General features: G+C 44.1%; 1 protein-coding gene across 3 annotated transcripts in view; it reads left to right on the top strand.

The window, feature by feature from the left end:
• fars2 (phenylalanyl-tRNA synthetase 2, mitochondrial) overlaps positions 1-22,500 on the top strand; it is a 147,549-nt gene that overhangs the window by 51,237 nt on the left and 73,812 nt on the right. For all 3 annotated transcript variants that reach the window (XM_079489048.1, XM_079489049.1, XM_079489050.1), the window contains exons 4-9: positions 1,948-2,290; positions 9,974-10,060; positions 12,324-12,383; positions 12,800-12,968; positions 17,578-17,740; positions 17,854-17,985. In XM_079489048.1, coding sequence (XP_079345174.1) covers positions 1,959-2,290; positions 9,974-10,060; positions 12,324-12,383; positions 12,800-12,968; positions 17,578-17,740; positions 17,854-17,985 — 943 coding nt within the window. In that variant the 5' untranslated portion in view covers positions 1,948-1,958. The remainder of the gene's footprint in view (positions 1-1,947; positions 2,291-9,973; positions 10,061-12,323; positions 12,384-12,799; positions 12,969-17,577; positions 17,741-17,853; positions 17,986-22,500) is intronic.

Here is a 22,500-nt window from a genome sequence, read left to right as displayed (position 1 = left end):
CACACACACACACACACACACACTTTTGATGTTTTTTGTTCTCCCTTAATCTAGACTAGTCATTTAACTTTAGCCTATTTCATCACAAATGTAGGTGTTACGCCAATCAGTTCCTTCCCACATAGGCACATACACACGTGTGTTGTCACTGCTGTTATATCCTATACTGACTCTCATGCCAGTGAGGAGTATTATAAGTAATACAGTCACCAAAGTACTATAGTCTGTTGCCCTTTCGGCAACAACACAAAAACACAATAAAACTAGAAAAAGTGCCCTTCTGGGCACAGGTCTCCACCAGGAGGATAGGATTGTGTGTGATGTTTGGCAAAATGTTTAGGAGTAATATAAACATGTTTATTTGTGTGTGTGTGTGTGTGTGTGTGTGTGTGTGTGTGTGTGTGTGTGTGTGTGTGTGTGTGTGTGTGTGTGTGTGTGTGTGTGTGTGTGTGTGTGTGTGTGTGTGTGTGTGTGTGTGTGTGTGTGTGTGTGTGTGTGTGTGTCGCAACTTGGCCTGTTGTAGCGCCACCATGAGGGTGATTTGAAAACTGTCAAGTGGCATTTCTTCCTCAGCCTAGTAGTGGGAATAGGCATGCACAGTTTCACCGCAATCGGACGCTGCGTTGCGGAGTTGTGGCACTTTATACAAAACGGGTACAGAACGGGCTACTCCTGACAACTTTAGAAGCCAATCGTAGCCAATCAGGATGGATAATTATGAGAAATCAAACAAATCACATGATCACATGACTATGGAGAGCATACCGATTTGCGTGAAATTTGGATAAAATCTGAAGGAGTAATATTAGAAAATGTGTTTTACATATGTCGGCCTCCTGGTGGCGCTATAAAGAGCAAATGTGAAAAATTCAAGGCAAAGGTTTTTCCTTGGCCTCTAGGGAGTGTGCATACATGGTTTTACACAGATCGGTGCAGTTATAGGTAAAAACACAAATCGGCCAGTTATAGCGCCACCATGAGGCTGAGTTGAAAATATTCAAGTGGCATTTCTTCCTCGACCTAGTGGGAATGTGTGTGCAAAATTTCACGGAAATCACACCATGTGTCCATGATTTGCAGCATTTTGTTTGAAACGGAGCACTCCTGCGAACTTTGGAAGCCAATTTTAGCCAATCAGGATGGAGTCTGAAAAATCTGAAAGACCGGTTTCGTTGAATGGCTCTAGAGAGACTGTGTACCAATTTGCGTAATGTTTGGACAAAATCTGTAGGTGTACTGTCAAAACATTTGTTTTGCACAAAGCGGCCTCCTGGTGGCGCTATAACAGGCCAATGTGAAAACTTTGGGGCAGAGGTTCAGCTCTGGCATTCAGGGAGTGTGTGTGCAGAGTATGGCTGCGATCAAGCCAACGGTGCCAGAGATTAGCTGTTCACAGACGGACACACGGACGGACACACGGACGGACGGACGGACACACGGACGGACGGACGGAGTGCAAAACATACTCTCTCCCTCTCCCCATGCCTTCGGCCTGGTGGAGACAATAGTATCAATAGGTTTCTATTTTGGGGATGTCATGGAAACATTTCAAAGACTTTCAAAACCCATCAAAAATATCTAGCTTGTAGATCAGCTATTTTCAAATTTTTTGTGTGACACCGTTGTGCTCACAATTGGTTAATCAAATAATTGGTAAGAAATTATTTGATACGTGCAGCCAGGTTCGGAATTTTGTCATTTTAGACTAGGCAAGGCCACATCAAATGGCGTGGCGACACATTGTGACATTATAGATATGCTATAGGCGCTACTTTAATTAAAGAGAAATAATGATAAAAAGGGAATGGTCTTGTTTCCACCTAGCGGCAACAATATTATTTCCGTCGCTTTAACTTCTATTCTAATCTACTCGTTCTTTGCTTCTCTCTCTCTCTCTATCTCTCTCTCTCTCTCTCTCTCTCTCTCTCTCTCTCCCTTCCTCCCCAGGTCGAATCACCATGCGGATTCACTGCAGGACCTTCCGTTTGCTCCTCCCCTTCCTAGAATCCCTGCCTCGCCATTGCTCATCAGCAAGCATCTCAGCCAATGGCAGAACAGCGCCGTGCAAGCACGTCCTCCTCATCTCGTGTCGTCGCCTGCAGAGCACAGACTCTGGCCCCGCCTCTCGGCCGGTGATTGACCAGGTGACGGTGTTAGGCCACGCCTACCCTCGTGATGACTTCACCAATGTGACGGAGAAGATCTTGACCAAGGTGGGACGGAATCTCCACAACCAGTCACATCATCCGCTCTGGCTGATCAAGGAGCGAATCAAAGCTCACTTCTACAGGTATATACACACCGATATTGGTCCGGCACTCTTGCTTTTTTATTATTTAAAAAAAAAACTATTTAAAATATAGCTGCAAGCAGCGATAAGACAGGGCCAAGCCATAAAAGCAATAAAGAAAAAAGCTATAATGCACAATGAGCCATATAAATACACTTGAGAGAACTTGTGAGAAAATACCATTCAATTAACAAATCATTGCTTTAAATAGCTGGCTTGAGACTCGAGATGATGTCACTTTTTTGTTATGCTGATTGGTTGAAGGGGTTGTCTGTCAACGCTTGTACTCCCGCAGCCAACCATGCATTAGCAGGGTCCAGACTCCACACAGCCAACCAACCATGCATTAGCATGGTCCAGACTCCACACAGCCAACCAACCATGCATGAGCTCCACACACATGAATGGAAATGCGATGTCAAGGCGGAGTGGTTAACCAGGCTACGAATCTTTTGAAGTCGCTTTTTTGACGCCAAGAGGGGATAGAGCAGATCATATAATTAATTCATTGGGAGATCTAAAGAGCAGAACCCTTTGACAAATGACTGTGAGCTTCAGTTCCTGAGGGATTCTCACGGCCCTCTACCATATTGCAGAATTTGGTGGAAAACCACAGCACAGAACTGCCAAAACTGTGAAAAATGCGGATACAATAATGGGTCTTCGTCCCCTTTGGGCTTGACCCCGAAATAGTGAAATTAGCCAATCTACTGTCTGTCTCTCCTACACTGTCTCCCTCTCAGCCTTCCTTCTGTCTGTCTCTCCTACACTGTCTCCCTCTCAGCCTTCCTACTGTCTGTCTCTCCTTCACTGTCTCCCTCTCGGCCTTCTTACTGTCTGTCTCTCCTACACTGTCTCCCTCTCAGCCTTCCTTCTGTCTGTCTCTCCTACACTGTCTCCCTCTCGGCCTTCTTACTGTCTGTCTCTCCTTCACTGTCTCCCTCTCAGCCTTCTTACTGTCTGTCTCTCCTTCACTGTCTCCCTCTCAGCCTTCCTTCTGTCTGTCTCTCCTACACTGTCTCCCTCTCGGCCTTCTTACTGCCTGTCTCTCCTTCACTGTCTCCCTCTCAGCCTTCCTTCTGTCTGTCTCTCCTACACTGTCTCCCTCTCAGCCTTCCTTCTGTCTGTCTCTCCTACACTGTCTCCCTCTCAGCCTTCCTTCTGTCTGTCTCTCCTTCACTGTCTCCCTCTCAGCCTTCCTTCTGTCTGTCTCTCCTACACTGTTTCCCTCTCAGCCTTCCTTCTGTCTGTCTCTCCTTCACTGTCTCCCTCTCAGCCTTCCTACTGTCTGTCTCTCCTTCACTGTCTCCCTCTCAGCCTTCCTTCTGTCTGTCTCTCCTACACTGTCTCCCTCTCAGCCTTCCTACTGTCTGTCTCTCCTTCACTGTCTCCCTCTCAGCCTTCCTACTGTCTGTCTCTCCTTCACTGTCTCCCTCTCAGCCTTCCTTCTGTCTGTCTCTCCTACACTGTCTCCCTCTCAGCCTTCCTACTGTCTGTCTCTCCTTCACTGTCTCCCTCTCAGCCTTCCTACTGTCTGTCTCTCCTTCACTGTCTCCCTCTCAGCCTTCCTTCTGTCTGTCTCTCCTACACTGTCTCCCTCTCAGCCTTCCTTCTGTCTGTCTCTCCTTCACTGTCTCCCTCTCAGCCTTCCTTCTGTCTGTCTCTCCTTCACTGTCTCCCTCTCAGCCTTCCTTCTGTCTGTCTCTCCTTCACTGTCTCCCTCTCAGCCTTCCTACTGTCTGTCTCTCCTACACTGTCTGTCTCTCAGCCTTCCTACTGTCTGTCTCTCCTTCACTGTCTCCCTCTCAGCCTTCCTACTGTCTGTCTCTCCTTCACTGTCTCCCTCTCAGCCTTCCTACTGTCTGTCTCTCCTTCACTGTCTCCCTCTCAGCCTTCCTTCTGTCTGTCTCTCCTTCACTGTCTCCCTCTCAGCCTTCCTACTGTCTGTCTCTCCTTCACTGTCTCCCTCTCAGCCTTCCTTCTGTCTGTCTCTCCTTCACTGTCTCCCTCTCAGCCTTCCTTCTGTCTGTCTCTCCTTCACTGTCTCCCTCTCAGCCTTCCTTCTGTCTGTCTCTCCTACACTGTCTCCCTCTCAGCCTTCCTTCTGTCTGTCTCTCCTTCACTGTCTCCCTCTCAGCCTTCCTACTGTCTGTCTCTCCTTCACTGTCTCCCTCTCAGCCTTCCTACTGTCTGTCTCTCCTTCACTGTCTCCCTCTCAGCCTTCCTACTGTCTGTCTCTCCTACACTGTCTGTCTCTCAGCCTTCCTTCTGTCTGTCTCTCCTTCACTGTCTCCCTCTCAGCCTACCTTCTGTCTGTCTCTCCTTCACTGTCTCCCTCTCAGCCTTCCTTCTGTCTGTCTCTCCTACACTGTCTCCCTCTCAGCCTTCCTTCTGTCTGTCTCTCCTTCACTGTCTCCCTATCAGCCTTCCTACTGTCTGTCTCTCCTACACTGTCTCCCTCTCAGCCTTCCTACTGTCTGTCTCTTTAATAAAACAGACAGTGTATATAAATGGCAGCAGACTTTCCGTTGTCAGATGAAAAAAGGTCTAAACAGTGTTTGTGTGTAGTCACTCTGTGGGGAAATAAATGTAATGGCAGCTGTACTGTATCAGAGAGAATCTGCTATGCTTACAGCCGGCAATATGGGCCTTTCTCGGCCCCACCCCTCTCCCATTTGTTTATATTGTGTTTAGGATCCAAGATGGCCGCAGCACCAGGAGGGGGTGGGGCGGAGGTGAGCGGGTGGGGTCGACATATGCCCTTACTGGGCTGCGTTCACACATTCAAGACACCTGTCTTGCGTTTGTCTTGTGTCTGTGTTTAATGGCCGCTCCAATGCATTTCCAATGGAAGCCCATATGGTTTGACCAAACATTCTGTTTGATGGGGGGGAGGGGGGCAGAACACATCCATCAAAGCTGTGTTCAGACACAAGTCAGGTGTCGGACACAAGGCAAGTGTCTTGAATGCAGCTCAGTAAGGGCATATATCGACCCCGCCCGCTCACCTCCGCCCCACCCCCTCCTGGTGCTGCGGCCATCTTGGATCCTAAACACAATATATACAAATGGGAGAGGGGTGGGGCCGAGAAAGGCCCTTATTGGACACTACAACTTCTTGGATTTAACGATTAGGATATTCATATGCATTCATATCCGATAGATCTGAGTTACTTGACTTGATCCTCTTTACCCCGTCGAGGGGCATAGGGCGTTCACCAGAGCTCTCCATCTCACGCTTTTCCTTCCTGCCAGCTCTTTCCAATGTTCTTTAGGTATTAGAGAGTTGAACGTCGCCAGGTGTTTGTCTGCCTACCCTGTTTCCTCTTGTTGTAGTCCAGGGCCTGTCTCATGGTCTTATCTGTGTCCTTTCTAAGGGTGTGGCCTATCCAGTTCCACTTTCTCCTTTTGACAGTAATGCACTCTCTGAGCTTACAGAGACCAGCTAAGGTCATTCAGTGCTATCTCTTTGTATTTCTGGTAATATTCATTTTGTATGTCTGTGGCAAAAAAATAATTTTGACAAAAATGTCCACCGCAAGCCGACGGATGACCCCTGATGACAGATAAGGGCATCAGTTATACAGTACTAGTTACTGTATACACAGACTATTACGAAACATGCCACGCCAACAAAATCCCCCCCCCCCCCAATGTTATACGTGGGTAGAATCCATCTCCATATATGAAGATCACGAGACAGACCTCATCAAACCCTGGACATGAAGAAGACTGGATCATCACCTAGATCTTCATATATGGAGCCGGCCAGCAACTCTACATAATGACCTCAAACCCTTAGATCTCCATATATGGAGCTGGCCTGTTCTGACATTCCATATGTTGATCCTTCCCAATCCATCCTTCCTCTTCGATGTCTCCCTTTTTGACTGATACCTGGCCATTCAAACTCTAGACGGGTCCACCCTAAAGATTTTAGCCGGCGAAAACTGGAGTTCTCAACAGGCCCGAAAATTAAGGCTCGGCCCTACCTGGGCACTCATCAAACCCTGTACACTCAAGAGAATGTCCCCACTACCACCCTTAGATCTCCATAGAGATGACCTGTTCTGACATTCCATATGTTGTACTGATCTCATCAAACCCTGTACACTCAAGACATGTTCCTTATAGGCCATTTATGGCCTACTTGTGTGCAACAAGCAAGTAGGCACTCGACAGAGTGCAGTTCTAGTTATTATTATTTGAATGAACTGAAAAAAGTTTTGTCTTAACAGATTCACCGCCATTGGCCGAGATCTACGTCAATTAAAGCTCATTATTTAATAATACATGTCACCATGAGGCCGCTTTACAAAATATATCTTTATTGGAACAGAGTCTCTTCCTGAGCCTGCTGGGAGTGTACACATTTTTTTGTATCCTTCTATTTAGCCAGGGTAGTAGCTGAGCACAAGTGCACATTTTCAACAACTCCCTGCACATAGAAACACACACACAGACACACAAACACACACATTAAAACCTGGGAGCTGACCAGTACAACCACAGTCTTATACTGTTGGCCACTAAGCAGCTCCAGGGGGAGCAGTTGGGGGTTCAGTGCCTTGCTCAAGGGCACTTCAGCGGTGTTCCCACCCAGATTTTTCCTGCCCGTCCAGGGAATCGAACCGGCAACCTTTCGGCAACAAGGGTGCTCCTCTAACCCTTAGGTCACCGCTCCCCCACACATGTGCAGGGTTTCACTGAGATCAGTCCAGTCATATACTGTATGAGATGGACAGAAGGATACAACCGCTTGGCTTCTACAGTATGTGCATCTCTGCTGTCATGGTGATGATGTCATATTGATGATGTCGTTGTGATGATGTCATACTATAACATCATCACTATCATAGTGCAGGCAAATCTCTCTAAAATGGAACGACTGCGCAAATCAGCATTTATACGTTTGCATTGCAACAGTTTATGTTGTGTGTGATGTCAGACCTCAGCTCCTGGTCAGCCTATACATTAGTGTGACTTGTCTTTAGACCTTTGCTTAATCTCAGTGTGAAGTATACAGTTTCCTGAGGAGTTACCATGAGTGAGTTAAAAGGCACAGAGAACAGGGAGTATATAGTGTAAAACACTATTTTCCACCCACAACAGAGGGAGTATATAGTGTAAAACACTATTGTCCACCCACAACAGAGGAACCTAGAACTATCATTCTCATCACAGTCCATTTATAGCTGCATGTGATGATGAAAGGAACGAGTGAGCCCCAATATCTCCGGACTCAGGACTCCAGTTCTGAGTTTCCATATGCGTGTGCCTCCACCTTCCCCCATGAACCCATGAAGGGGAGGAGCCACAATGACCTCTACTGCCAAACACTTAGGAGTGAACAGATCCCTTCAGCAACCTGTCAGCAAATAAACTGCTCTGTAACCAACCAGAAACAAAGAGATACAGATGAACCAAAATCTTGGTTCAGTCATCAACAGTTTACCAAGAATTTAGCTCGGGTGGGAGAAGTAAAGACACATCAGCCGAGTTACACAGGAAAGAAAACCCACATCTGTAAACATTGTGACAAGAGTTTCAGTCAGTTTTCTTGTCTTCAGATACACCTGCGTAGACACACTGGGGAAAAGCCTTACCACTGTAAACTGTGTGACAAGAGTTTTGCTATGGCAGGTAGTCTGAAGGCACACCAGTGTGTCCACACTGGAGAAAAACCTTACCACTGTAAACAGTGTGACAAGAGTTTTGCTACGGCAGGTAATCTGAAGGAACACCAGTGTGTCCACACTGGAGAAAAACCTTACCACTGTAAACAGTGTGACAAGAGTTTTGCTATGTCACGTAGTCTGAAGCAACACCAGTTTGTTCACACTGGAGAAAAGCCTTATCACTGTACACAGTGTGACAAGAGTTTCGCTAAATTAGGTAGTCTGAAGAGACACCAGCTTATTCACACTGGAGAAAAGCCTTACCACTGTAAACAGTGTGACAAGAGTTTCAATCAGTTGTGTAAACTTAAGACACACCTGAGTTTCCACACTGGAGAAAAACCATTCCACTGTAAACAGTGTTATAAGGGTTTCAGTAGGATGGTTCATCTGCAGGAACACCTGCGTGTCCACACTGGAGAAAAACCATACCACTGCAAACAGTGTGGCAAGAGTTTCAGTAGGATGGAAACTCTAAAGTCACACCTGCGTATCCACACTGGGGAAAAGCCTTACCACTGTACTCAGTGCGACGAGACTTTTGGTCAGTTGTATAGTCTTAAGACACACCTGCGTTTCCACACTGGAGAGAAACTACCACTGTAAACAGTGTGACAAGAGTTTCAGTAGGATAAATAATCTGCAACGACACCTGCGTCTCCACACTGGAGAAAAACCATACCACTGTAAACAGTGTGACAAGAGATTCACTGAGTCAGGTCAACTGAAGAGACACCAGTGTATCCACACTGGAGAAAAAAACGCTCCACTGTAAACAGTGTGACACCGGAGAAAAAACATACCACTGTAAACCGTGTGAGACATACACTGGTGTATCCTGACTTAACACCTATGATGCCAAAACGTGTATACACGTCTTCTCTAATCAAACCGGGATGTGCCTTGGACGTGTATACACGTCTTTTGGTCCTTTTTCCTGATATAAAATGGGGTAATCCTTTTTTCGACAGCTCCCGTTGCTATATAGGCAATGCCTTGCACAGAACTCCTGGACATGTTTTGCGCATGTGCGCAGCCGTTCACTTCCTTGTTTACGGGCCGACAAATGTTGCTCATATATCTGAATCTACGGCACTCCCTCCATGGTTTTGATCAGAATGACGATGTTCTGTCCTAATTTCTGACTTGGAATATTAACGCTTCTAAAGAGAGATCAGACTTGACAGCGCGAGGTAGTAATGGTACATTATACCAAAAAAGAATCCACCTTACTGTGGACTTGCACGCTTGAGATTATTACTTTGCAACACAAGTCTGTCTTTCACACTGCTCTTGTAAGACAGATCGGGGAGCCCATGGAGCCAGATTGCTCATATGCTGATTTGCTTGTGCCAGGATTCCATCCCACAACCGTTTGGTTCCGAGACAAGTGTTCTTCCTACTGCACCACCCTGCTCTCCGATTTAATCCAAAGATCTAACCTGTGTGATGTATACATTTTGAGTTAAGACCATTCATATCAACCCATGTCCCTCCGTACTCTAGCAATTAGTACAGCTGGTGGTCTAGTCCCTGTGAGTCATTCATTGGCTGCTCGATCAGTGGTACTCAAGTACTAGTCTATACAAGTGCTTACAAAATAAAAGGTTTTCTCTTTCTAGTCATGTGGCTAGGCTATGTTATGAATGGTCACAAGATAGAGATTTCAGAAGTGTTTGTTCCCACTGGAAGTTGGCTTATGTCTCTTCCAAACTACCGCTGCTTTTCACTTGCTATTGCTGACAGGGTGAACTAAATGAGGAAACAATGCGGAACAGCCAATCTGGGTTTAGGTAGTTACATCTCGAAGGCATCAAACATTTTATAGAAATGCCATAATAATAATAATAGTAATAATAAAAAAAAAAAGAAAAAAAGCCCAACACCGGTCACAGTCATGTACTTAACGGACTGCCATGTTAAGTGGTCAGAAGGGGTGGGCTGCGTACAAAAACTCCGGACACAGTCACATACTTAAATGGACCTCCCTTTTTTTCTCCTGCAGTTCCTACATCGGTCGGCATGGAAACCCTCTGTTCTCTGTGCATGACAACCTGAGTCCTGTGGTGACCGTGGAGCAGAACTTTGACAGGTAAGTCAAGTAGGTTTTGGGATTTTAAAACGATTCCGATACCTTAACGATTCCCTCTTAAACAAATGTCTTGTAAACCTGTTACCGTATGTGACAATAAAGATGAATCCGATTCCTATTAACTGTTCCGATTCCTTAACGGTTCCCTTTTCAAAATGGACCCTTACAGCCTTACTCACGATCCGATTCCGATCATTTGATTTTGAGTATGTGCCGATAACGATTTTTCCCGATCCGGTATTTATATTTTTATAGAACGTGTTTATGCTATATCACAATATCCAAAATTACCGACAATATCCAGTCTAATATGATATGGATATAATATTGACAGTAGGGATGTCCCGATCAAGTTTTTTTACTTTGATCCGATTCCGATCTTTTGAAAATGACATGATCACGTGATCGAATCGGGACAACCCTACTTACAGGTACATTTGGTTCCATGTGTACACTCTGAGTATGGGGGGGTCCTTGAAATTATAACAAGGTTAATATTAGTATATTGGTATAGTAGGCGGTATAGTAGGCGTGAATACCACATACCAACTCTGACAGTGTGATAAAAAACAAATGTGATGGAACCAATCACCGTACAGTCAAGTAGGTTTGTTAATATGGGATTCACGATTCATCATATCGGTATCAAACAGATATAAAAAAATGTTTTGGAGGATATTTCAATTCATAACATGAAACAACGACTGCAAATTCAATCAGTGTTTCATGGGGAAGCATGCAAGAGGGTCAACAAGTTGTAAAAATATCAAATAAAAATATTACATTTAAGTTGCTACCACTGGACATTGGATTGCAATAACTAACTGAAACGGTATTGTGTGTTTATAAAACAAATAATCATGGAGGAAATGTTGATAGTTTTAGACTTTGTCATCATGTCTCACATAATGCTTAATATTGTCTTCAAAAATTGAACATTGTACTCCCACCCCACGCATGCACGCACCCACCCACCCACGCATGCAGGCAGGCGCACACACACACACACACACACACACACACACACACACACACACACACACACACACACACACACACACACACACACACACACACACACACACACACACAAATCTATTTTGGTACATAGACATAAAATGACACAACAGATGTGTAAAATTGAGTATTGAGTGCAGACTGTCCTTCACATCCTTTTGTTGTTAGAGTTGTGAGTGGACCACATATTCAAACAAAGAGAACATTCTCCATGGAGAGACCCCACTTGTCGCTCCATGTTTGTCCTTCATATGAAAGAGAGAATCCTCCCTCTCCATCCACTTGTACCTTTTACACAGTTATGTTTAATTAAATCACTCGATGCCGCTTCCCATTCTAACTCGACTGAAGGTTGAGAAAGATTTATTTTCTATTATTGCTCACGTTCCAGACACAAGATAAGGTTGTGTGCCATTATATGGCAGGTGCTCAAACACACAAAAACACAGAACCCTTCCTTTCATACCAATAGAGTAAACGGTTTCACCATGCCAGCCTGCATACACTAGTCTTTTCACAAAGACACTTCAGTGTCACGGACCCAATGCTCACAATGCTATGTTGTGGTGTTTTTTTCAAGGCTAGCTAGATATTTACTGAGAAAGAAAGCTTTTAGTGGGCATCTTGTCGTGAGAGTGACAGTTCTTGTGTGAATATGAACGGCACCAAACCTTTTCCCAGAAGGACATTTTCCTGCACCTTTATGAAAGCACCGCAACGGGAATGATCTGCTGGGCTTATTTGCGTTTATCCCGTGGATGATAATGGTGTCACAATGTATGTTTGCATAATGTTTTGTTATCAATAAAGTTGTCAAAGTCAAGTCCGGATAATCCAATGATGATGAGATTTAAGATTGTATTCATACGTTTTCAGTGGGTAACGAGGGGTTAACTATTGCTATTGAAAAATATTTTTGAAACATCGTGAAAATGTGGCGCAAATCTTTGAATATATATTCTTTCACAGTGAATGTTTTTAACTCAAATCTTTGCTTCTGGTGTGTCCCTGGAACAACAACAATACATATAATTCTAGGGGTACTTGACATGAAATATTGAGCACCACTGATTCAGAAAACTGTTTTAGAAGCCATTTTTTTTAATCGTCCTGAGGTCTAAATGGGTTAATGTGGTGAGAAAAGAAAAAAAAAGCTTCTACAGATCTGCTGCAACACAAGTCACATCATGTCCTCCTGTTATGTTCCTTCTGCTACTTTGTTTCTATGGTCTAAATGGATTGACAGTTTGCTGATAGCGCCTGATCACCCCAGCCGGAACCGAGGAGACAATTACTACATCAACAGGTAAATGTATTACTGTTATTATTATTATTAGTATTAGTATTAGTATTAGTAGCCCTTACCCGTTGTGAGATATTGTCATTGTCCCCCCCCCCCCTTGTGACCGCAGGGGGTACTGCGCCCTGGGTGCGTTTTCGCATTTTTAATTAACTAATAAATTCATTATTAATCATTAATGTGTAAAATCGAAAAAAGGGCTTCGTTAAGACCTCCATATTATTATGGTCAATGCCTGTGTGAAAATCAGAATTATAGTATGATGATGATGATTATTATTATTATTATTGTAATTATTATATACAAGTAAAGTTGGCTAAATAAGGTTTGACAGTGACAATATATCTTTCTGACATTCTTCTACTACTAAACTTGTGTTGTTGTCATATCATGTTTGTTTGCTGTTGTTTTTTGGGCTCCAGAGCCACGATGCTGCGCGCTCACACGTCGGCCCACCAGAGGGAGCTGGTGAGGTCGGGCCTGGATGCGTTCCTATTGGCTGGAGACGTTTACAGGCGGGACGAGATCGATGGCAGTCACTACCCCGTGTTCCACCAGATGGAAGGAGTACGACTGTTCTCTAACCACCAGGTGTGTGTGTGTGTGTGTGTGTGTGTGTGTGTGTGTGTGTGTGTGTGTGTGTGTGTGTGTGTGTGTGTGTGTGTGTGTGTGTGTGTGTGTGTGTGTGTGTGTGTGTGTGTGTGTGTGTGTGTGTGTGTGTGTGTGTGTGTGTGTGTGTGGAAATTAACCTAGGCATGAATTTGTAAGCATTCCCATCTGCTTGCTCCTTGTGTTGTTTCATTCTATAGAGATGTTTCACACCAGCCAATTTATTGGAGTGTAAATGATCAATTCAGTGCAAGAAAATAGGAAAATTGTTAAGACGGGGCACTTACATTTAGCTACATCGTCAACAAAAGACAGATATTGCCCTAGTAGTTAAATAGAGTTGTTGTTCAGTGATGCATTCATATGCAACTTTATTATGGTCCAAAGGTACAGGATATGACAGTCGGCTCTGAGCTATTTTCATCATATGAATGGAAATATTGATTATATTCTGTTATGGCTCCTCTTGAAAAAAGGGTTTGGACACCCCTGGTTCAATGGACCCTAATGGCCCTATATTCTGGCAGGAACATTTGGCAAAAATAGCAGTGCTACAAAAAAAAGGGACTCTCAGAAAGCTGTCCAGAGAAATCAGAGGTCTATACCCTGGAAGGGACTCTCAGAAAGCTGGCCAGAGAAATCAGAGGTCTATACCCTGGAAGGGACACGAAAGAAACCAGGTCCGAGGGGATTAGACGCTGTTTCCATCAGTGGTGGTAGATGTAAACAGATATATTTTTCTAGTAAGTAAGGTGACCTCTGCTATTTTTAAATTATAGCCATAGTATACAGTATAAAATATGGCTTACTAGGTGTCATTGTTTACACATGTAAACAATGACATACTCAAGTGAAGTAAAATTACCGTAAGGTTGTACTTGAGTAAAAAACTCTGGTTTCGGTGACCCGTAGAAGGCCTTGTGGTGCATTTAAAAAAACAAACTCTGTAACATTGGCCTGTATAGTGGACTGCTTTGCACGGTCGGAGAGCTTGTTTCGTCCCTGTCCCTGGTGGATACTGTGTTACACGGGGAAGACAATTTAAGCAGCGGTTTGATTCATTTACAAGATGCATTACCTGCAACTCTGTTAGTTTCACGGTCTATCAGACCTTGTTTGTTCTTTGTGTTGATGAGGGGTTGAGGTGGGGGAATTCTGCAGCCTAAAGACGGAGGTTCACGCATTCCAATGCGTGGTTAAAAATCTATCTTGGATAATAAATGTTAATTTATTGTCAATTATTTGTCCCCCCCCCAACGTACTTAAAGTAGCTTTACATTACCATTTTCCGTTGATCTATCTTCGCCCTCGTTTAGTATTTCATGTGATGTAATGCAAGAGAATGCACTCCAGTATACCACCAACAAAACAACAAGGCACTTTCAATGTCCCTGGCGTCACACAGCACCCACCTTAAGGCTCATACATAGTCTGGATTTTCGGTGGTTAGGTGACCACCGAACTACAACATGACGTCACGAGCCGCGGTGAAGAGCAAACCACCGCCACCGCTCCAGCCCTTCTCTCTGTTTTTACTCACCACCGCGCAACGTTATTTCAGCTCCGGTGGTCAGCTCCAGACTATGAATAGGCCCTTACATGTCCTGTGTCAGAACAGGTTTCAGGAATTGAAAATCTGAAAGCCACCACAATTTTCATTTCATTTCGTTTCAGTAACGCATCAACCACACAAAGTTGAGTGCACTTTTATTTAATTTTTTTCATTCTTTAAATACTTATTTTATTTGAAAGTGAAATATCCATTTAAACAATTAACATTGTGGAGATACAAGGTTTCTGTCTGGCAGTGATGATATAATTTTTACCTCTAACAATAGAACTCTTAATGGATATTGGTAATGGTGCCAGCTTGTTTTAATGGTTGGCGATGGTGCCGCCTCTTTTAGCCACTGTCACCTGTGAGTTGAGTTGTAGAGTTATCTGGAATGTGGAGGAGTTCAGTTTCTGTTTGTCTTCAACCTCTTTTGGGTTTATTTTATTTTAGGGTTTTTGTTTTGTTTTGGTGTGTTATTTTAGAAGTCGAGGCCGCCGTGTCCTCCCTGTTGAGTTGATAAGATCCATATATCTCTCCATTTTTTCATCCCATGAGCCATATCTGCTACATCTCTGTCTGTGCTGGGGGTCTCAATATCCTGCACAAAAGGACCACCATTCTAGACTGGTGTGTAAGAAAGATGTAGATTTGGCCATAATCCAGGAATCACATCTACTTTCAGAAAGTCATAAGTGAATCGCCTAGCGCAGCCCTCTTCATAATAAATACATACATGTATACACAACCACATTACACAAATAACAGAATTGCCATTTTTATTATAATAACACTCTTTTTTTTTAAAAGAAAGAAAAAAGAATAAAATCATGGAAAATCACCGAGGCTCGGCCCGGCCTGACTAATTAGCATAATTTTTGGGCCCGGCTCGGCCCGATAACGCCGGGTCGGGTCAGTACCGATCGGGCCAGGTCGGGTTCGGGCAGAGTTTGAGAACTTTAATTGAGACTAGCTGTGACTCTGGCATTGTACTGAATTAATGTTGTATCATTGATTATAGCTGTGACTCTGGCCATGGTACTGAATTAATGTTGTAGCATTAAGACTAGCTGTGACTCTGGCCATGGTACTGAATTTATGTTGTATCATTGAGACTAGCTGTGACTCTGGCCGTGGTACTGAATTTATGTTGTATCATTGAGACTAGCTGTGACTCTGGCCGTGGTACTGAATTTATGTTGTAGCATTAAGACTAGCTGTGACTCTGGCCATGTTACTGAATTTATGTCGTAGCATTAAGACTAGCTCTGGCCATGGTGCTGACTTAAAGGGGCTCCACCATGAATTTAAAAATGTATTATATAAATGTTTCCCTTTAATACCTCTTTATACCCACTGAAGCCTAAACAACCACTCAAATCATACATTTTCATGCTCTCTGGGGATACTCTTCCAAGACATTTCAGCTGCAATACCAAAAATGTCCACACCCAAGCCCCCTGAGCTCCTCACCTCTTAGTCTCTGTGGGAGGGGTGGAGGGAGGGGTGGAGGGAGGGGGGCATTGAACCATCGTGGGAGGAGGTGGAGACAGTGGGGAGAGAAAAAAAGAAGCGAAGCAAGTCTGTTTCGTGTTGGAAGTTGAAACTTGAGGGGGAAATTCTTCACGATGCAAATACAGAAATGATTGACAAATCTCTCAAGAGATATGCCAGCTGATCAATCAGCGTTGGTGTTGTCTGGAGCCCCGGAATAATTTAGGGTTTTAGCTTAGTGTTTGGTTTTATTCATCCAGTTCCATGACAAGCCATCGGAATTACGAGTGCCGTGGATCCCAGCAGGAATTATGTCAAATATATTGAAGCGTGCCGCCTGTTTTTGTAACCCCGTGGCCGTGGTTAGCGTTGTAGCTTACAAAATGGAACGACCGGGGTTAATTTATTTACAGTTTACACTCCAGGTGTCCCAACTTTGTATACGCAACGCTGCATTTCATTCGTACAGCACTAGTAGCCTAAACACACAAACGCAGATCAGTCACCAGTGGTGGTGATGAGAAAATAAAGTCTTGTCCCAAGCTCAATGTCTCGTCAGAGTCGTCACCGGGATCTCACAGCATGCAAGCCCTTATAGTTTGTAGAGAGTGAAGACGCTCATTTTAATGCTCACAAATATATGATTTATAGCAGGCCAGGAATTATGTCAAATATAGTCAGAAGAACCGATATATTTTTGTAACGAGGAACCAAATGGACCCGCGGTTACCCTTTTCCACTCCCCCGCCATCATAATCCAACTCCCCACCACCGGTCACTCTGCTACAGATTACCTATATAATGTAATATGAGATAGGATAAATGTGTATATTTCACGCTAATAGCCAATCGGCTGTCTGTCGATCTTGAGCACGGTGTGGAGTTAGAGTCTGACGTTGACTGTGTTCAATAATATGGAGTCTAGAACAGCAGTATTCAACAGTCTAAAACAGCAGACACTGCGAGTGCGACTAAAAACAACGGTGGTCGAGCCATGCATACCAATGACTTAAAGGGTGGGTGGAGGCAAAGTTAAAGGTGGGACTGACTATTCAAATTGGTCTCCGAATCGGACGTCATATTTGGAGAGAATCTGAGAGGACCCATTCAGACACGCCCATTCAGACACACTCAATCACAGATTTCTCAATGAAGGTCTGACTGGGGTGTAAAAATACACGGAAGCATAAAAACACCAAAAATCTAGAAAAATGTCAAATTCATGGTGGGGCCCCTTTAATGTTTTATGTTGCTGTGATGACTCTGGCCATGCTTCTGAATGCAACTGCTGTAATTCACCAGTTTTAACTTGACATTGCAGGTTCAAAGACGTTTTTGTTTTACTCAAGTAAACTTAATTGCCATACTTAAAATACCAAATATAAAATATATGAAATAATATATAAATATATTCAATAAATATATGAATTCCCTGTATTTAAAAAAAAGTGCAACAGTGTTGGCATTCAGAGGGTTTCGCGGACATGACAATGTTTGAACACCACTGATGTTAAAGTGACACACGTACTATCCTTTGCGTTGCAGCTGTTCTCTAAGGTGGATAATGGACAGGACCTGTCGTTGTTTGAGTCAGGCGGCCGCAGGACCCCTCACAAACAGGAAGCTCACACACTGGAGGCTGTCAAACTGGTGGAACACGACCTGAAGAAAACTCTCACACACCTAGTCACACACCTGTTTGGAGCAGGTACTGTCTGTCTGACTGACTGACTGACTGACTGACTGACTGACTGTATTTTCATGTTGTAATGTACAGATTGTTTAATTGACTAAATCTACTACTCTCCTCTCCTCCATCAGAGGTGGAGGTCAGATGGGTGGAGTGCTACTTTCCTTTCACTCATCCCTCCTTTGAGATGGAGGTGCGTTTCCAAGGCGACTGGCTGGAGGTGTTGGGATGTGGTGTGATGGAGCAGGAGGTGGTCAACTCAGGTCAGGACGAGCACACACACACGCACACACACAATCTCATGTACCGTATACATTCCGGATACTGCAGCATAGCATCATGTACAGTCACACTGCTGGCATCTCAGTCGAGGTGCACGGGTGCACCAAACCCGGCAATTATGCACAACAAAGTCAAGAGAGACAGATACAGAGAGAGAGAGAGTGTTCTATCTCAGTCTTCTGGTGTGTGCCACCCCGTCCGCTCACCTCGCATCCCGGGGAGCTCGCCGCTGAATTTCACCCTCTTTTTCCACTTGATTGATCAGCAAAACAGCAGAGATTGAGGAAGATTAAATGTGAGGCTGCGGGAGTTGACCTGAGGCTTTACTCCACTGCACCAGACAACCTCTGCTGTGGTACTGGGTGCACCTTATGCACACCGCACCGTTGCAGTCGAGCATATCATCATATAATAGCCTTTATTTAACCAGGGTAAATCTCTTTTCCATCAGTGACCTGGCCAGGCCAAGACGCAGCATTATTACAACATTTATGCTACAATACAAAACAAACAGCATACACACAAGGGGAACACAATATCCAGTTACCCTATTGTGCTGAATATATGGAAATATCCTAAAAAACAAATGGGGTCGTATTATAACCGGGGGACTAGACTATTTGACATTCAATGTTCTTTTTCCACACATGATTCTTGAAAAATTAGGGTCGTCTCATAATCACAGTCGTCTTATATTCGGCACAATGCGGTAAAATGGTTACGAACGACTTGTAAAAGCAGTCACATATGCCATTCAGCCCCTCTATCCTGTGAAATAGATTAAAATTCCTCCCAAAGTGATCACCTCAGATCTTCTTCAAATCCTTCCAGGATTAAGGGGCAGCATTTTTACAAGCGTTTTCTTTCCCCTTTCTTACTTGTCTGAACCGTGTTTTGAGAACACCTTATTTCACCTTTTTTTATTTGTAAATGAATTCCCTCTTTTGTCGTACAAGAATGCCACACAAAAGTAGCAAAAGTGATATGAGCTTGCAACACATCGTGATGCGTTGTGGTTCACACTATGCTGTGGAGATGTAACTTTTAAACAGCAAACTTTTATTTTAGTCAAACAATGTCACTTACACCACCTTTTTAATGACAGATAGTAGTTTTTGCCACTGTTGCGGGATGTCTGAATAAATGCGGCTGTTGTCTCTTTCACTGTCTGACTCAGCTCTCCTACTATATCAACACACACACACACACACACACACGCACGCACACACCATTTGTCACTCTGTTTTTTATTTCACTCTGTCGAGATTTGTTGTTGATCATTGTTCGGAGCTTGTGGGCTCTTCAACTCAGTGTGTGTGCGTGCATGTGCGTGCGTGTGTGTTCTGTCTTATTGATCTGACAGACTGATCACTAGACCTGATTAAAGAAACACGTAGGACATTTCATCCACCTGTGTACTGCCATCTTAACCCATTTTGGGCGGGAACCCCTTTTGGTGTTGGCATTATGTTATGCTTTAGCTATTGAAAAATAGCAGATCTACAAGCTCATAGCGCGCCACCGAGTGGCGCGCTACGAGCTTGTAGGTCTGCTATTTTTGAAAAATCGAAGAACGACTGACTTTTTCAGAAAACTGTTAGGATGTAGAAGACATTTTTAGAATCTGATCTCAGGTCAGAATGGGTTAATGGGCTTCTTCTTCTGTTGCGGGAACAGCCTGTGCAGTAAACCCACTCATCACTCACCTCATTCATCGTGAGGAGCAGTGCATTGTGACACTCATACCTGTCTGGCTGACACACATCACGGATGAATAAACATACACACCATGGCTCCCGGGAACAGGATCAGGAAGAGGGCTCACAGGAAAAGACAAGAAAGACAAGAAACTAGAAAAGTGTGCTCCAGGCCGGGTTACCTATATCCAGGGCCCGCAAACTTTGGAAGGAAGTCATGGCCACTTTGCTTTTATTGGCATCTGAAAAATGTAATGTTATACATCTTGATCACATGACCCCAGAGATAGTGTGTACCCGAAAAAGTGGCAGTATGCAAAAGTACAGATTTGTATTAATCCGCAAATCGTTACGCACACAGACTCACAGACTCTGATGCGTATTAATCTATTAATTATTGTAATGCTTGTAAGTACGAACATATTAGCAACAGACTGTAGTGTAGGGACACACATGTGCACACAAACACCGGTGTCACTCATAAAAAAGAACAGATATGTAAGCTTACAAAGCGTCACATTGCCTTGACAATTTCTCTCTCTCTCTCTCTCTCTCTCTCTCTCTCTCTCTCTCTCTCACACACACACACACACACACACACACACACACACACACACACACACACACGAATTGTAGCTATCGTCCCATCGGAAAAGTGCATGCAAGGCATTGTGCCTTCATGCTTCATTCTTCAGAGTAGGCTACTACTACAGCAGCAAAACACTTCAACATACAGACAAGATGAGGCGGAAAACACACAAAAAATAACAATGACAAAGATTTAGGATGCAAATTCGAAGCAATTACTTTTGTTTTGGGTGTACAGTTAGTTATTTGTTTCTGTCTACAGTGTTGTGTATCATCTGTCTACTGAGGCAACACACCTGGGTGCAGTTTACAACCCCACCACAGGATAGTGCTAAAGTACAGAGCAGGAAGCTCTGCACTGAGGGCATTTGTCAGTTGTGCGTGCGACGGTGCGAGTGTGTGCGAGCGTGCGTGTCTGTCTGTGTATCCTGTTCTCTCTTCTCTTCTCTCTCTCCAGAGTAATGTATTCTCAGCCAGTATTAGTACAGGGAGGCTAAATTGGTGCTCAATTGGATCAAATGGATCCAGACAGACTAGCTTGTACCGTTATGTCAGGTACTTTCGAGCACGCACGCACGCACGCACACACGCACACACGCACACACACACATACATTTGCGGCTCAGTGGAGAATGGAATTGAAAGAGGCAGATCGTTTAAGCTAGTGGTTCTCAATGTGCCGTGCAGGGAACACCAGGGGGGTCTGTAACTCTTGAGAGTGTACCAATGGAACCAAATGGACCGTAGGTCTCGATGCAACACTCTGTGAGCTTGTAGATCGGCTATCATTGGCGAGTGACACTGTAGTACAGCCATAGACGTGAACAGAAAACATAAAAGTGAGGGGCGCTCTTATCATCATACGTCGTCATACATCATCTCATTCTGGCCAATCACAATTTGCGTCCTCACTTTTGTCTTCAATGTTTGTGTTTACACAAACACTCAAAGCTGGACATAAAAAAATGTATGGATGACGTCATCCATTGGACCAATATTGAAGCCACTATTTCAGCAACTCCCAGTAAGACGCCCTGAGGGAGAGAAGCGTGTGCGACTGACATATGGAATGTCAGAACAGGTCAGCTCCATATATGGAGATCTAAGGGTGGCAGTGGGGGCAGTGTCTTGAGTGTACAGGGTTTGATGAGGTCTGGCCATATACTGTATGGAGCATGTCTTGTGTGTACAGGGTTTGGTGACGTCAGATCAACATATGGAATGTCAGAACAGGTCAGCTTCATATATGGAGTTCTAAGGGTGGCAGCAGGGACAGTGTCTTGAGTGTAAAGGGTTTGATGAGGTCTGGCCATATACTGTATGGAGCATGTCTTGTGTGTACAGGGTTTGATGACGTCAGATCAACATATGGAATGTCAGCTTCATATATGGAGTTCTAAGGGTGGCAGCAGGGACAGTGTCTTGAGTGTACAGGGTTTGATGAGGGCCCATGTAGGCCTAAAGAATTGTATACATTTTAAAACAAACAAAATCTAAGAAATTCCATAAGTAATACATAATAATAATTACGGAGTAGTGAAAATACCTGATTGTCAAGGTCGCAACGCGTTCACGCCCGTTGTGAGCTTGTAGATAAGCTATTTTCACTAGTTTGCATCCCGAGAAAATGTCTAATCTCTCTTTTTGGGTCTCGAGCCGAAAGGTTTGGGAACCACTGGTCTCTAGGACGTTAACCCATTCAGGCCTGACGTCGGAATTAAAAAAAAAAAGTCTTCTAAATCATGACAATTTTCGGAAAGATTTGAGGCACATTTTAACGATTTTTCAAAAATAGCAGACCTACAAGCTCATAGCGCGGCACTCGGTGCCGCGCTATGAGCTTGTAGATCTGCTATTTTTCAATAGCTAAATTATAACATAATGTATGTAACACCAAAAGGGGTTCCCGCTCAAAATGGGTTAATGAGAACTGCAGCATTGTCAGTACTGCCTTATTAGCCTCGTTTCCAGCGACGGTATGGAACGGATGCTTGCCTCCTCCTTGAGACGCATGCAGTGGCGGCATGTTGTATGATGTTGTAACAACTCGTATACTTGAATCCATTACGGCTGGTCTGAGATCTGTGTGGAAGAATGAGAGGGTGTGGTGAGGAACATCCAATAGGAAATGAACAGCGAGGCAAATGGGCCAATTCAAAACGGGCTATCCCTATTCATTAGAACCAGCATCGCCCCACCCCCCCCCCCCCC

The sequence above is a fragment of the Electrona antarctica genome, assembly GCF_951216825.1.
Source record: "Electrona antarctica genome assembly, chromosome: 20".
Classification (NCBI taxonomy): Eukaryota; Metazoa; Chordata; class Actinopteri; order Myctophiformes; family Myctophidae; genus Electrona; species Electrona antarctica.
The sequence above is the reverse complement of the archived record's forward strand: the minus strand, read 5'-3'. Positions and strand labels throughout refer to the sequence as shown.